Source organism: Callorhinus ursinus, unplaced genomic scaffold (genome assembly GCF_003265705.2).
Source record: "Callorhinus ursinus isolate GAN/ISIS: 27379988/994484 unplaced genomic scaffold, GSC_fseal_2.0 scaffold12, whole genome shotgun sequence".
In the NCBI taxonomy this organism is placed as follows: domain Eukaryota; kingdom Metazoa; phylum Chordata; class Mammalia; order Carnivora; family Otariidae; genus Callorhinus; species Callorhinus ursinus.
The window spans coordinates 77,902,297-77,916,583 of record NW_027397074.1 but is presented as its reverse complement, the minus strand read 5'-3'; the positions used below and the strand labels follow the sequence as shown (position 1 = coordinate 77,916,583).

At 37.8% G+C, this 14,287-nt stretch overlaps 1 protein-coding gene across 7 annotated transcripts in view; it reads left to right on the top strand.

Annotated features, from left to right (window-relative positions):
* Positions 1–7,354, top strand: part of BRAF (B-Raf proto-oncogene, serine/threonine kinase) — a 180,814-nt gene extending 173,460 nt beyond the window's left edge. For 4 of the 7 annotated variants that reach the window (XM_025854724.2, XM_073899291.1, XM_073899286.1 and 1 more), the window contains 2 exons: positions 1,260–1,413; positions 7,150–7,323. In XM_025854724.2, the coding sequence (XP_025710509.1) occupies positions 1,260–1,413; positions 7,150–7,172 (177 nt within the window). In that variant the 3' untranslated portion in view covers positions 7,173–7,323. Of the gene's footprint in view, positions 1–270; positions 322–1,259; positions 1,414–7,149 lie in introns of all 7 variants that reach the window. The other 3 variants (XM_073899285.1, XM_073899287.1, XM_073899288.1) reach the window with 2 other exon arrangements.
* Positions 7,355–14,287: the final 6,933 nt, after the last annotated feature.

Below are 14,287 nucleotides of genomic sequence, written 5' to 3'. Positions count from 1 at the left end.
TAAAATATATATTCTTTTTGCTCTGGCAATTCCACTCCTAAAAATGTATGCTGCAGAACCTGCTTCCACAAGTGCTCAGATATATACAAAAATGCTTACCATAATAGGAAAAATTAAAGACATAAAGATCAGGGTAGCTGTCTAGATAGCATGGATGTTAGTGAGGGGAAAGAAAAGCAATGCAGAAAAATATGTGTAGTATGATACCACTTTAAATGGTGATGAGGGTGGGGATGGGCTCTGTTTTCATATGTGCATGTTTATGCATAGGAAAGGTCCAGAAGAAAGTATAGACTCTTTAACAGTGGTTACCCCTGGAAGGTAGGACTTATACTTTTTCTGTATTATTTGAATTTTTATTTGTGTGTTATGCTTGTAATTTAAAATGTTTTGTAACATTGCTTCTTTGCCTTATACTAATCATACAGATTACAGTTTAACTTTTAAAAAAGTTTTGGTAGCTCAGAAAAATAATAATAGTAATGGCTGCTGAAGTTTTATTGAGTACTTACTATATGCCAGGCATCATGCCAAGCCTTTTACACGTATGTCTCATGATTGTGAATATCCATTATCATACTGTCTGCCTTCAAGAGTCATAACCCATTTCTCTGTACCTTAAACTATACGGAGTTTCTACGTTCTGTGTATTGGTGTCTATCTGTAGTTTGCCTGTCTTCTCCACTCTTGGATTGTCACCTGTCACTTCTCACTCCTGTGCCACTAGCAGCCTGGGTCATTGGGGTCCTACTTTTAATTATGTATGTGGAAGACGTTTCCCATTACTAAGTTTCTTAAAAGAATGAGTTGCTCTGATGATTCTGTTTGTGAAGTCATCCAGTGCTTTACTGATTGACACTCCATCTTCTTCCCCAAAGGGACTGTGGTCTGTGAGAAATAGGCATATAATTGGTTTAAACTTTTTTATTATTTACTGTTCCAAGGCTGGCAAATGATCTCAAATGTAAATAAAAGCTAACTATAGGTTACTTTCCCCATTCATTTCACAGAAATTAAAACTATAGGAGTAAAAAATAAATAAATAAAAATAAAGCTATAGGAGTTTGGTCATTTTCTTTTCTTTGTAAGGAAAAAATATCAGTTTATTCGGTATTTTTTTCAAACATTTAGGATAATACCAAAAACAGTGTAAGATTTCAGGTGCTTTCTTGTAAAGTATGATGGGGATTTTAAAGATTAACACCACCTAGATTTTCATTCTACTTTCTTTTTTCTTTTTTTTTTTTTTCTTTTTTTAGATTCTCGCCTCTATTGAGCTGCTGGCCCGCTCATTGCCAAAAATTCACCGCAGTGCATCAGAACCCTCCTTGAATCGGGCTGGCTTCCAAACAGAGGATTTTAGTCTATATGCTTGTGCTTCTCCAAAAACACCCATCCAGGCAGGGGGATATGGTGCGTTTCCTGTCCACTGAAAGAAATTAAATGAGTGCGCCAGTATAAGGGAGTAGGGACCAAGGAAATGAAAATATAGTTTGCTTATATAGTTGCTCAATTGAATAAGACCTTTTTTTAAAAAGATGAACCAAAGAATGTGCAGGTTTTTAAAGACTAGATATAATTATTTCCCCATCTAAAGTGTAAACTTAGCATTGGATTTTCAACATCCAAGCATTTTATAAAATGCACAGACATTGCTAAACTTTGCAGTGCCTCTTCCAGAGGCTTTACTTCCTGTTCCAAATTTGTTTACTGGCTTATTCTAATTATTAAACTTCAGTTAAACTTTTCTCATGCACCTTTTGTTATTAGCTATCACATGTCCATTAGGGATTCCCAAGAACAGCACCACTCCTGTGCATGGATTTGCAGATGGAAGGTGACAGTAGATTAGCCTGTGTTAGGCAAGTTAATCCAAACAGATCTAATTTAAGAAGTCACTAGAGTTGGATAAGTTATTTTTATTCTTAATATTTTTTTCTGTAACTATTTTTTATTATAATATGGAAAATATGGATGTCCTTTATTCCCTCAAAGCAATAGACTGAATTTCTTTTTATAAACTATGGGTGCAGGTAACCAAAGATATTGCTGAGGAGTGACATGTTTGACATGAGTAATATGGTTGAACTTTGGATTTTTAGTGGGCAAATGTTAAAAATTGGAGTTCCTTTTAAACAATACTTTCCCCACATAGAAGTTGAATTTCCTTACAAATGCATTATTTCCTCCTCCCCTAAAAAAGCTTTACAGAATTCTGTGAGAAGTTTTGGGTTTGTTTGTTTAGATATATTTTAATTGCCAAACAACCAGGTAATGGACTTCTTAAAAATTATTACTTTAGATTATACTTACCTCTCATGATGCCTGTTTTAACAGTTTATCCATGTGTCATAAAATTTCTGTGCTCCTTATATTCTTTGCCCAGCAAGGTTCTTATTATGAGTGAAGGCTAGCCTTTTTTTTTTTTTTGTAGCCCACAGTATGAAATATTTATTAGTGCTTTCTAATACATAAATTTTCTTGTGTAGAAAATGACTGTACTGTGGCAGTCAGTATATTCTTACTGTGAGCCAAAATCTTACTGGGAATCAAAAATGAAAGAAGCAGTATCACTGTCATCTTATCAAAGAAATTACCATCTCTACTTCAGAGTCAGTAGCAAAAGCCAGCCTCTTAAATACATTTTCATTTGTTCAGTTTGGAACTGTGATGATTTTTAAATATAACTGACAGTTTGGGGTTATTCAGGCACACAGACAACATCTGTGTAAATACCATCCTTTGAAGCCAATATGGAAGAAAATTGGGAAGACTTTAATGATGATTTAGTTTTTAAGTGCCACAAGTAAATTTTTAAGATACTTTATTAATTTGAATGGATGAGATTTCATCCAGGAAAACTTCTCAGTAGGAAGCATGGCATACCTTTTGCCCCCCTCATTTGGGTAGTTTGAAATAAGTAATACCATTCATGTTGTTCAAAATTGATTCATGCCTTTCAATTAGGCAAGAGTAACGGAAAAGAACCTCTCTCGTGTTTTCAAAAATAAGAATGAGACAAGGCATAAAAGAATGGAACATGTTGGAAAACATTAAAGTGTAGGATTTCTAAATCCTCTAGTGATATTAAAGATATGATTATTAGTAATTACTGAATAGGGTCTTGTTTATCACGAACTGAATAGCAAGCATGTAGCTAACAAAGTTTTTGCATTGGTCTGTGGAATGCCCAAAGGTTTGGGCATTTTAAGGCACAAGAGTCAAAGGATCTTTTTATTGATATAGCTCTTTCTGTAGTTCCCTAGCGTACTTATTTCACTCATATTGTCCTTTCTTTGCTCACTCCTCTTTTCGCCCCCCCAACAACTCCCCACGCTGACCACTGCCCAGCCCCCAACTGTCTGCATTTGACTCTTTTCAATCTCCTTTGCCAGAGGGCATTGCTGAGCACTGAGAACGGCTCAGAAACTCCTTATGCCCTCTCACATATTCCCTTGTGCCTCCAAAGGGTCACCTAGTAGTTTTCTTGCCAAACTGAGCCCACTGGAAATGTTGGTGGAAGAACAGGAACAGTCTGGCAGGGTGAGGTGTTCAGGTGGCACAGATGCAGACAAGTAGGGAGCAGTAGAATGACATATGGTAGTGTAGTCTCCCTTTCTGTGGTTGGTTTTGTACTTCATTTTAGATATATTCTCCAAATAAAGAAAAACATCATTTTTCTAACCATATGTAGAGTTAACCTCTCTAACTAGGTAATTGAAACAGAAGGACGTTCATTCTCTTGTGACTGACTGCTTTTACTCCTAAAACGTCAACCGCCAGACATTTTTTTTTAATTTTTTTTTTTACAGATTTTATTTATTCATTTGAGACACAGAGATACAGACAGAAAGAAAGAGCATGAGCAGGGGGAGAGGCAGACGGAGAGGGAGAAGCAGGCTCTGCAGCTGAGCCAGGAGCCCGATGTGGGGCTCGATCCCAGGACCCTGGGATCATGACCTGAGCTGAAGGCAGACGCTTAACCATCTGAGCCACCCAGGCGCCCCCCCCCAGACATTTTTATTAAAGTTGATTTCCTTTCTCAGCAGGCACCCTTTTTGTAAAATTTGTTTTACGTTTTAGAAGTTTTACTGGTCAGTGATGAGGACTACGATTTTTCTTCTTGATTTTAAGTAGTTTAGGGATCACAGCATTTAATCAAATGCTTTAGGTTGTTTATTTTCAGATATTAAATATTGTACTAGCCATTGACATACTAAAGCATTAGTTAAATTTTCTTCTTTAAATAGTGACTGTTTAACACACCAGTTTAAATGGCCTCTGTCTCAAGTGAGTCCTTCAATTTAAGGAAATGAGCTGCTTTTTTTTCTTTTTAATATTATGAAATGGGTACTTCATGACTAAAACATTTTGTCAGTTACAGTCTTATTAGATTGAGAGTTATTAAGCATTTCTAGAGCACTTTTTATTTTACTCAGTTTTTCATCTCTCCTGTGATGATTTCTCTTGGGAATTTAGGACGTCCAGTATGTCTGTGCCGGAATGTGTATCATACTTTTGAAACTCCCCGAAAGTTCACCACAAAGAAAGAATGAGACTCAGTCTGGTTTCAGACGACCGCCCCCCCATCTAAAGCAGTGACTGACTCCTGTGCAAATCGGTCTCTCGTAGCATATTTTATCCTTAAGAAGATTGTTGTATGTGTAACAGCCACTGAAAGACATTCAATTCAGGAATAAAATATAATAATGATGTAGTATCTGAAAACTAGTTAATAAAATCCTTAGCTTTCAAATAAGTGAATCTTGATATTTGAGGTATCTAAAATCACAGGGCCTTCCCAAATGTTCTCTACCTTAATCTTAAATAAAGTCAAATGGAAAATAGAACTTAGGTTATTTTCAGCCTGAAAAAAAAAAGCTTCATTTTTGGCCTCTGATTTTTCAGGCAATAATTAAGTTAATATACTGAGATTTTCAAAGTCACATAGTATTCTGGATATTTCACTTCAAATAATTCTTACCTCAAATAAAATAGGATAGGAGGTGGGATAATAGGTAATTTCCAGATATGCAAGAAGGAATATGCTTTTTTCCCCAAAAGCAGATCCATTGCCTGTTACCCCATCTTTTCTTGAATTTCTCCATGATTTCAGGGACATATATAGAAAGAGTTTAATTTTATTGATCTGTAAACTCTTGAATTCTTTTTGTCTTTTCTTTTTCGTGGACCTGAAGTCTGTTTATGAAATAAGAACTTCATTCCATTAGTAAGAATAGACAATGGTAGGATGATCTTCAGGGTTGGCTTTATTGGTGTCTGATTTGGAGTTTCTTGGTAAAAGTTTGTACTTTGGGAGGTTGTTTTGTGGGGTTTTGTTTTTTAAGGCTAACATTTAAGTTTGTAGAGTAGAACACTACAACAAAGTGGAGTGTCTAATTATAACTAATGGGAAACATCTGAAGATTTTTTAAAGTTATTTTTTAATGTGGTGTATAAGATTTGACATAATTTTATCACTTTTGATATTCTCACTTAATAGATTAAAGTCTAGCCACTTTTTAAAATAAAGATTTCTAAGTAAATCCTATTTTCACACTGACTTCCTTTAATGAGATTTAGATTCTGCAAGATACAGTGACTACTAATTAGAATATTGAAAATTGCTTTAAAGAAATGTATTAAAATACTGGAAAAAATAGCAACCTTCAAACCATAATGTATTCAAACCATAAGCAAAGGTAGTGTAAATGTTTATAGATTTCTAGAGTCTATTAACATAATAGCCCTCTGTGGTTTTGTTCTTCATGTTTGGCTCTCCGAGATCTTAGTAATGTGGCTATTTTTTTTTTCATCAATGCCATACTCCCTTCACAGACTTTTTAACTTTAAATATGAGGTAATATTCTTTTACCCTTCCTTGATCTTTTGACTCACAATGCCATGATTACTTGCTTGGTAGAAGGAATCCTTAGAAAGAGATGGTATCACTATCTACAGTCCAATTAGTAGAATATTCAGAATGGGAAAACAAATTGGTAATTATTGAAAATTACTTAGGGGTGTGTTCATTGTTAAGACCCACCCCCACCCCTGAACTTGTATTTTAACAGTGCCATTTTCTAGCTGTGAGATATCAAATTACTTCACCATTCTAAACCCCCAGCTTGCTCCTCCATAAATTAAGAAAGTAATAGCACCTGCCTTATAGGAATTATGAGGCTTAGATGCAAATGTACATAAAACATTCAGTGAGGTACCTGGCATTAACAGGTACTCAAATAGTCACTAATATTATCAGCCTGCGATCTGGGGGTTCAGTCAGCTAGTCATTAGCAATCTGTTGTTTGTTGGTACATACCAGTGTCCTCTAGTAGTCAGCTGGACTCTACTGGCAGTCAGAGTGGACAGGTCAGTCCTAGATGAAAGAGTGTGTGTTCATGTCAGTAACTGCTTGGACCCACATCACAGGCTCTTATTACGGAAAACAGATGTTAAGGCCAGCTACATTCTGATAGTTGTCGGTTACTAACCAACCCCCAGAAATCAGCTAGAATGTACGGAAGAAGAACTGGCCTCCAGTCACAAGTAGAAGCTGTGAACAAAATGCTGGGTGAAACATAATGGCACGAAGCCCTCAAATTCAGGAAAGTTCAGCAACACGTGCCCCTGTGTAATTGTTTGGTGGTTTGAAAGGGGAAATGAACTAGAAAATAGTCTAGATTTTCTTTCCTTCAGTCAAATGCGTAATGTGGACAAATCATTTGACCTAATTTTATCTTTTGCAAATGGGGGATATAATTCCTGCTTCCTTTCTAATAGTGGTATTATAATAATGGAAATGAGTTGATAACTGGGGGTAAAGTATTCAACAAATCAACCTCACTATTTTACAATCTGTTTTTGAGAAGTTTTGTTCATTGGAATGGTTTTCAGCATAGCATGTAAAACCCAACTGGGAAATTACCTGCAGACTTGGTATTTAATTGATAGAACTGAAGCATATTCTACATATTATAAATTATTTTGTGTGTTTCAGCCATTTTTGCCTTTAAATTCGTGATGATGTCGCTAGATTTGTAATAATAGCGAGTCACCTTTCGGTGAGGTTTCAGTGAGGCTTTTCTAGGTCTCTAGGTTATTTGAGATAACTTTTTTTTAAAATTAGCTCTTGTTCTCCCTCTACAGGAGAATTTGCAGCCTTCAAGTAGCCACACCATCATGGCAACATCTACTCTTATTTCTTAAGTCTTGTGTTCGTACAATTTGTTAACATCAAAACACAGTTCTGTTCCTCAAATCTTTTTTTAAAGATACAGAATTTTCAATGCATAAGCTGGTGTGGAACAGAATGGAATTTCCCATCCAACAAAAGAGGGAAGAATGTTTTAGGAACCAGAATTCTCTGCTGCCAGTGTTTCTTCTTCAACACAAATACCACGTGCATACAAGTCTGCCCACTCCCAGGAAGGAAGAGGAGAGAGCCTGAGTTCTGACCTTTTGATGGTCAGGCATGATGGAAAGAACCTGCTGCTACAGCTTGGGAGATTGGCTGTGGAGAGCCTGCCAGTCAGCTCTGCCCTTCTAACCACCAGAGCAGTGTGTGGCTGATCACCTGACGGGGCAGCTGCAGTCGCCAAGCATCGTTCTCTTTCCTGTTCTGGGATTTTGTCATGGAGCTCTTTCCCCTAGTCACCACCGGTTCATTTCTGAGGGATGGAACAAAAATGCAGCATGGCCTTTCTGTGTGGTGCATATCCAGTCTTTGATAAATTTTTATCAGGTGAAGCTCTTTTATTTAAATGGAGAATGAGAGGCGAGGAGGAGATACGTTTTGGTGTAGGGGAAAAGGGAATGCTGCATCTTTTTCCTGACCTACTGGGTTTCTGGCCTTGTCCCTGCTCACTGAGGGTGTCTGCCTAACCAAGCAGCTGGAAAGTGCTGGCACACATTGCCTTCTTCTCTCACTGGGTCCAGCAATGAAGACAAGTGTTGGGGATTTTTTTTTTCCCTCCACAATGTAGCAAGTTCTCAGGAAAATACAGTTGATATCTTCCTCCTAAGCTCTTCCAGTCATCAAGTACTTATGTGGCTACTTTGTCCAGGGCACAAAATGCCATGGCAGTATCTAATTAAAAGCCTACAAAACTGCTTGATACCAGTTTTGAATGTGTGAGACATTTATGTAATTTAAATGTAAGGTACAAGTTTTAATTTCTGAGTTTCTTCTATTATATTTTTATTGAAAAGAAAATAATTTTCAGATTTAATTGAATTGGAATAAAATAATACTTCCCACCAGAATTATATATCCTGGAAAATTGTATTTTTGTTATATAAACAACTTTTAAAGAAAGATCATTATCCTTTTCTCTACCTAAATATGGGGAGTCTTAGCATAATGACAGATATTTATAATTCTTAAATTAATGGTACTTGCTGGATCCACACTAACATCTTTACTAATATCTCATGTTTTCCTCCAACTTAACTCCTACACTACATCCTCCATCCTCTTTCCAGTCTTTTATCTAGAATATGCAACCTAAAATAAAAATGGTGGTGTCTCCATTCATTCTCCTCCTTCCTTTTTTCCCAAGCCTGGTCTTCAAAAGGTTGGGTAATTTGGCAGCTGAGTTCCCCAAGTAGAGAATAGAGCAATTTTAGGTGTATTGAGACAGAGGGAGGGTGTGTGAAGCCTAATATCAGTTGTTTCTGTAGAAAGAGATGCTTTGTGGTATTAGAAACATCATTCTTTATCTTTGCGTAAGTGGAAAATAGAACCCAGTCGTAGCTTCCTTTGGCCTTTACTAAAGGGTGGCATAAATTGCAGTAGTAACAAAGAAAGTAACTCTGGATGTATTAATGACAAATATCTCCCTTATCATGAGTCTTAGAATCTCTTGCCAGGATTTAGGAATGTAAATCAAGTCAAATGTACTTAGCCCAACCACGGTCTGTAGCCAAGGACCTTAAAGAAATTAGGACCCATAAAATAAATCAGGGAATTAGAAGTTGTTATTTAAAAATTTCAAATTGTAACTGATCCCACTATCTTTCAGCCTATTAAGCTCACTGCCATTCCATGCTTTTTACTAAAATACCTGCATTCAGAGGAAGGCCTACTGAAAATTCCACAGACCTGTGAAAGGTTGTCCTAGTAAAATGGAAAATATCCTGAAGTTATTAATGAGTTTGAAAAGTCCCACATGAGCAGGGCAGTTTCTTACAAAAGTCAGAAATTGCGAAGACTCGTGCTGATTTGAAGAGCATTTTGTGCATATTTTTCTTTTTAAACGTGTCCCCAGACATGCTTTTAAACTGGTTTTCCCTTAACCAAGATGGGAGAGGGCTCGGTTTGAACAAGAGGCATGTCCTGCGTAGCCGGTGGAGCCTGCCATTGGGTTGGCAGCTCAGCTGCAGGACAGCCCCGGGGGGCCAGGAGCCCTGCAAGCACGGGCGTTAGTGATGGAGGAAGCTTAGCACTGGAAGGCCGACACTTCTCTTCTTTCGTCCTCTTTAGAATAGGTCAGTGTCTCACTTGGAAAGGGGGAGCAGACTTGGTGTCAGATGAAGCTGTGCCCAGTCAGAAGCCAGGCTCAGGGTATTCTTGAGAGATTTTTATAGAGCCCTTAAAAAATAAAATTCTAGTATTTCTCATCCCTTTTTTCCATCAAATAGTTTTTTCTCTAGTTTACAAGTGACATGGTAAAGGGGTTTCCTCTTATGTTTTGATGTTTAGACTACAGATAGACTTGTTGAGCTCCTAAGAAGATACAAGGAAGAAGTCCTTGTTTGTGCAAAGCACTTTATGAATAATTTGTATAGACAGTGTGTGGCTACTTCGCAGACTATCCTGTCAGGTTGTAGTTACCTGTCTTTTCCTTAAAGTGGCTGCAGTGCCTTCTATAGCGTATTTTATCTTGGGTAAGAAGAGGTGAAGCCTTCTGAAAAATCTGAGAGCAGACATAAAAGATTGTTTCAAAATATGTAGTATTCCTAATGGACTTTTTGTCATCAAACTAGAGTTTAGGATCTAGTACTTTTGCCAGTGAAGTGACATTGACCAAAAGTAGTTTATAAAAGGGATTTGTGAATAGAAAATCCAACGTGATCATTTGTACTTATATGCACCTTAAAAGAAGATTCTGTCGAGCTGTCAAATTCTGGTTCCTGAACATCCAGTCCCTGATTGCACTTACGATCTTGTAGGAAATACTGGGGAATCCTAGAAGATAAAATGCCGTGTAACACATACATGTTTTATTTATGTTGGTATTGGAAGAGAGAGAGCATTACATAGTTAAAAAGAGGTAATCAAGACTTCAGCACTGTCCACTGGAAACTCTGTAAATACTTGCTAGGTTCTCCTTTGGTGCGGTCCCAGCTCGCTCGGCATGCGGTGTTCTCCTGCAGTCAGCAGCCGGTGCTTGAACTGCTGCCCACGCTCCCAGGACCTCACCTGCCCCTCCTGTGCGCCCGCTCCCCAGCCTTGTGCCTACCCCAGCCGGCTTTAGTTGGAAGCACATTGCAGGGTTCAGGTGACCTCTTCGAAAAACTACCTCCTCAGAATGAGGTAATGAATAGTTATTTAAGATATGAAAAGTCAGGAGCTCTAGAACATGAAGATGACTTAAGATTTTAACTTTGACGTGTACTTGTATTTGAGCACTCTCATTTTGTCCTAAAGGGCATTATGCATTTCAGCAGTAGGACTTTTCTGAAAAATGTAGCTCCACGTTTCTGAATGTTGTTGCGAGTGGTGCCAGCATCTGTTTCGGGGTCCATTTCAGAATCTCTACCTTAAGGCAGTTGCATGAAATTAAGCAGTTATGGTAACAGTTCACTAACAGTGATACAATTTTAATTTTCAGTAGGCTTGGCAAGACCATACATCTTCATGATGAGTTAGCCACAGCTCCATCACATGCACAGATACTCCTATCAAGAGACTGCCCAGCTGAGAGGGTAGAATGATTCCACATGATTCTCTTCTTTGTCCAAGTTGGCATTGTTAGCGCTAGAAAATCAGCACCTTGGGACTAGCAGATTCCAACTATTAGGCTATTTAAAAAAATAAATAAATAACCAGACACGGAAAGTTTACTGTGAGTATAAACAGCAAATAGCTTACAGGTCGTACATTGACATGGTGTAGGTGAGGCTCTAGAAAAATACCTTGACAATTTGCCAAATGATCTTTACTGTGCCTTCACGATGCAATAAAAAAAAAAAAAAAAAATTTAGCAGAAATCAGTGATTTGCAAAGAGAGCAGCCACTCTGGTCCAACTCAGCTATGTTAATATTAGAGTGCAATTTAGACTGCAAAGACAAATGCACTAAAGGGTTTATAGCCAAAATGACATTTAAAAAAAATGAGAAAACACAGGTAAATTTTCAGTGAACAAAATTATTTTTTTAAAGCACATAATCCCTAGTAGAGTCAGATATATTTATCACATAGAGCAACTAGGTTGAAAATTATAGTTCAGTGACATTTCTAGAGAAACTTTTTCTACTCCAATAGGTTCTTCAAAGCATGGAACTTTTTTATATAACAGAAATGTTTGACATTTTAAGGAATTGCTGTAGTTTGGGGGTCAGAAGTACTATGTGCTGGGCAGCAAACACTTGTCAAGAGTGAGAAGGAAGCTAATGTAGAGGACAGAATTTGATTTTATCAGTTTCCAGAGTACTGCTACAAACCTAAACAGTGATTTTTCAGAGTCTATAAAATGTAAACTTGCCTCCCAGGATGTGTTTGCAAATTAAGTGGGACTGTCCTGCTAATGCTATTCAGGCTGCTCTGGGGACCAGATGGGGTCTCTGGGGTCCCCTTTATGAGGGGGCATTGGAATAGTTAATGACGTGGCCGGTGGGTGTGAACTGGACACTCCATGGTGTGCTTTTTCTGTCTTGTTGCATTTCTTGCCACCCCAGGGAAAGGCGGCATACTGTCTTCAGCAAGCTCTCTAGATGTTTTTCGGAGTTGTCTTACTGAGGCCTGTAGGTTGTTGAGCACCAAGGAGTGCAGTCGCATCTCTGCCTGATTTTTATATTGGCCAGAGGAGAATGAAGTGACCAGTGTATTGCTAGCTATGGTGAAATTGAAAATACTGGTAAGATTTTTGTTTTATCAGCACACTAGAGAGTAAGCTTTGTTTTATTGTTTTCAGAGAACGTATTTTTACTTCTGTTCGGGCAAAGACATTGAAATTGAAATTTAGTCCTAAATTTTGCCAGTGGTGGAAAGGGTAATTAATGGTTTCTATCAGGATTTTTAAGGTAGAGGAGGACAGAATCGTTAAGTCTTAAAATCTTAAAGTAAGGGAACAGTGCTTTAACATGCATAAGGGATGGTTTGTCCTCACCTCAGAGTGATTAAGTAGATCTTTTATTTCAAAATCCACAACTCAAGCTGTTAATTTTTTAGTCTTTTTATTTTTTTACCCTTTGACCCCCTCCACCCAACTGTTAGTTTAATTACTAAATTAGTTTTATTAAAATGTTTAATTTTATTAAAATATATAATTTTATTTAACATAATTCTGTTTTGACTAATTACAGTGCTATAACCAATTGTGCATGAGGACACAGCCAGTGTATCTGGTGTGTGTGTGTGTGTGTGTGTGTGTGTGTGTGTGTGTGTGTGTGTGTATGATGAGGTTTTTAAGAATTCTGTAGATTGAAGTACTCTTGGCAAACAACTGAAATCTGTTTATTCGTGTTAGTATCAAACAAAAGATTTGTGTGAGCCATCTGCCGCTCTCAGGCAGGCTGAGCACCTTGTCCCGCACTCCTGAGCAGCTCGCTCCCCTCACGGTCTGTAGGGAATTGGGCAGGAAGTCGGCTGAAGAGATGCAGCAGGGGAAGGGCTCCGTTTACAGGGGTGGGGATGGGGGGTTATAAGTCGCTTGGTAGCAGTTTTGTGTCGAAAATTATTCTGTGTTGCATTTGTGTGATAAGCCTTTTTTAACCCACATGTATCTTGGTGGAAGAAACTTCAGACTAGCATAAGCAACAAAGCTCACAGAGTAGGCACAAATGTAGAGAAAGTGGACCAAAATGGGAGGTGGGAGGGTGTGGGAGTAAGTCTGGGGCTAGGGAAAAATTGATGGGACTGTGGGAAATAAACTATAATTACCTGAAATAAAATGTAAGAGTGCAATAAGTGTGCTTTTTCTTCTAAGCTGTGAACAGTTTTTTCAAAAAAACATTCCTTCCTAATACATTTGTCTATGTTCCATAGCTGATTAAAACCAGCTATGTAAACATATAATGCCTTTTTATTCATGTTAATTACCAACATAAGTGGCTAACCTTTGTGTCTTATTTATCTTCGTGTTGTATTAGTTTACATTACAGGTGTGTGCTTGCGTGTGTGCGTGTCTGTGTGTCGTGTGTATGCTGTACCCTTCCCTCCTTCATTTGGAAACGCATCCATTGGGTTCTCTCTTCTTCCTTTGGCCATGCTACAGGTTATGGTCTTGATTTGGCCTTCATGGTATTGCCTGATTTAAAGGACTCTATCACAGTGGTATGTTTTTGTGGTGATCTCATTTGTTGGTTGTACCCTCTGACCCTTTCCTTACTCAGTGGTTGCCTTCTTAGGAGCGCACAGCTGATCAGGGGATTGAATTTGACCGTTCCTCAACATATGTCCCTTTGAATCCTAGTTCAGTATTTAGGATTGCTCTTTGGTTTAAACCAAGAAAAAGGAAAACACCCCCCTTTTCATTTTACTTCTTGGTTTGAGGACAATTCTTTTATAAGGGAGAGGAAAGGGAAATCCTTCATGTTTGAACCGCAGTGAATTAATGGCTCCTGGTTTCCCACTCCAAACCTAAAGGCGATTCACATATACATTCCTCTCTCTCTTGCTGCCAAAGGTTTGGGTTTAGTTCACTTCAGTTCCACTCAAGCATTGAAAAGGTTCTCATGGAGTCTGGGGTGTGCCCAGTGAAAAAAAATGGGGACTTTTAAATTGTCCACAGACCTCTTTATACCTGCTTTGCAAAAATTACAATGGAGTAACTATTTTTAAAGCTTATTTTTCAATTCATAAAAAAAGACATTTATTTTCAGTCAAATGGATGATGTCTCCCTGTTGTCCCTTAATCCTCAATGTTTGCTTGAATTTTTTTTTTTTTTTAATTCTTCCCCATACCCACTTCTTGATACTTTGGTTCTTTCCTGCTCAGGTCCCTTCATTTGTACTTTGGAGTTTTTCTCATGTAAATTTGTACAATGGAAAATATTGTTCAGTTTGGATAGAAAGCATGGAGAATTTAAAAAAAAAATAGCTGAAATTCAGATTGAAGAGAT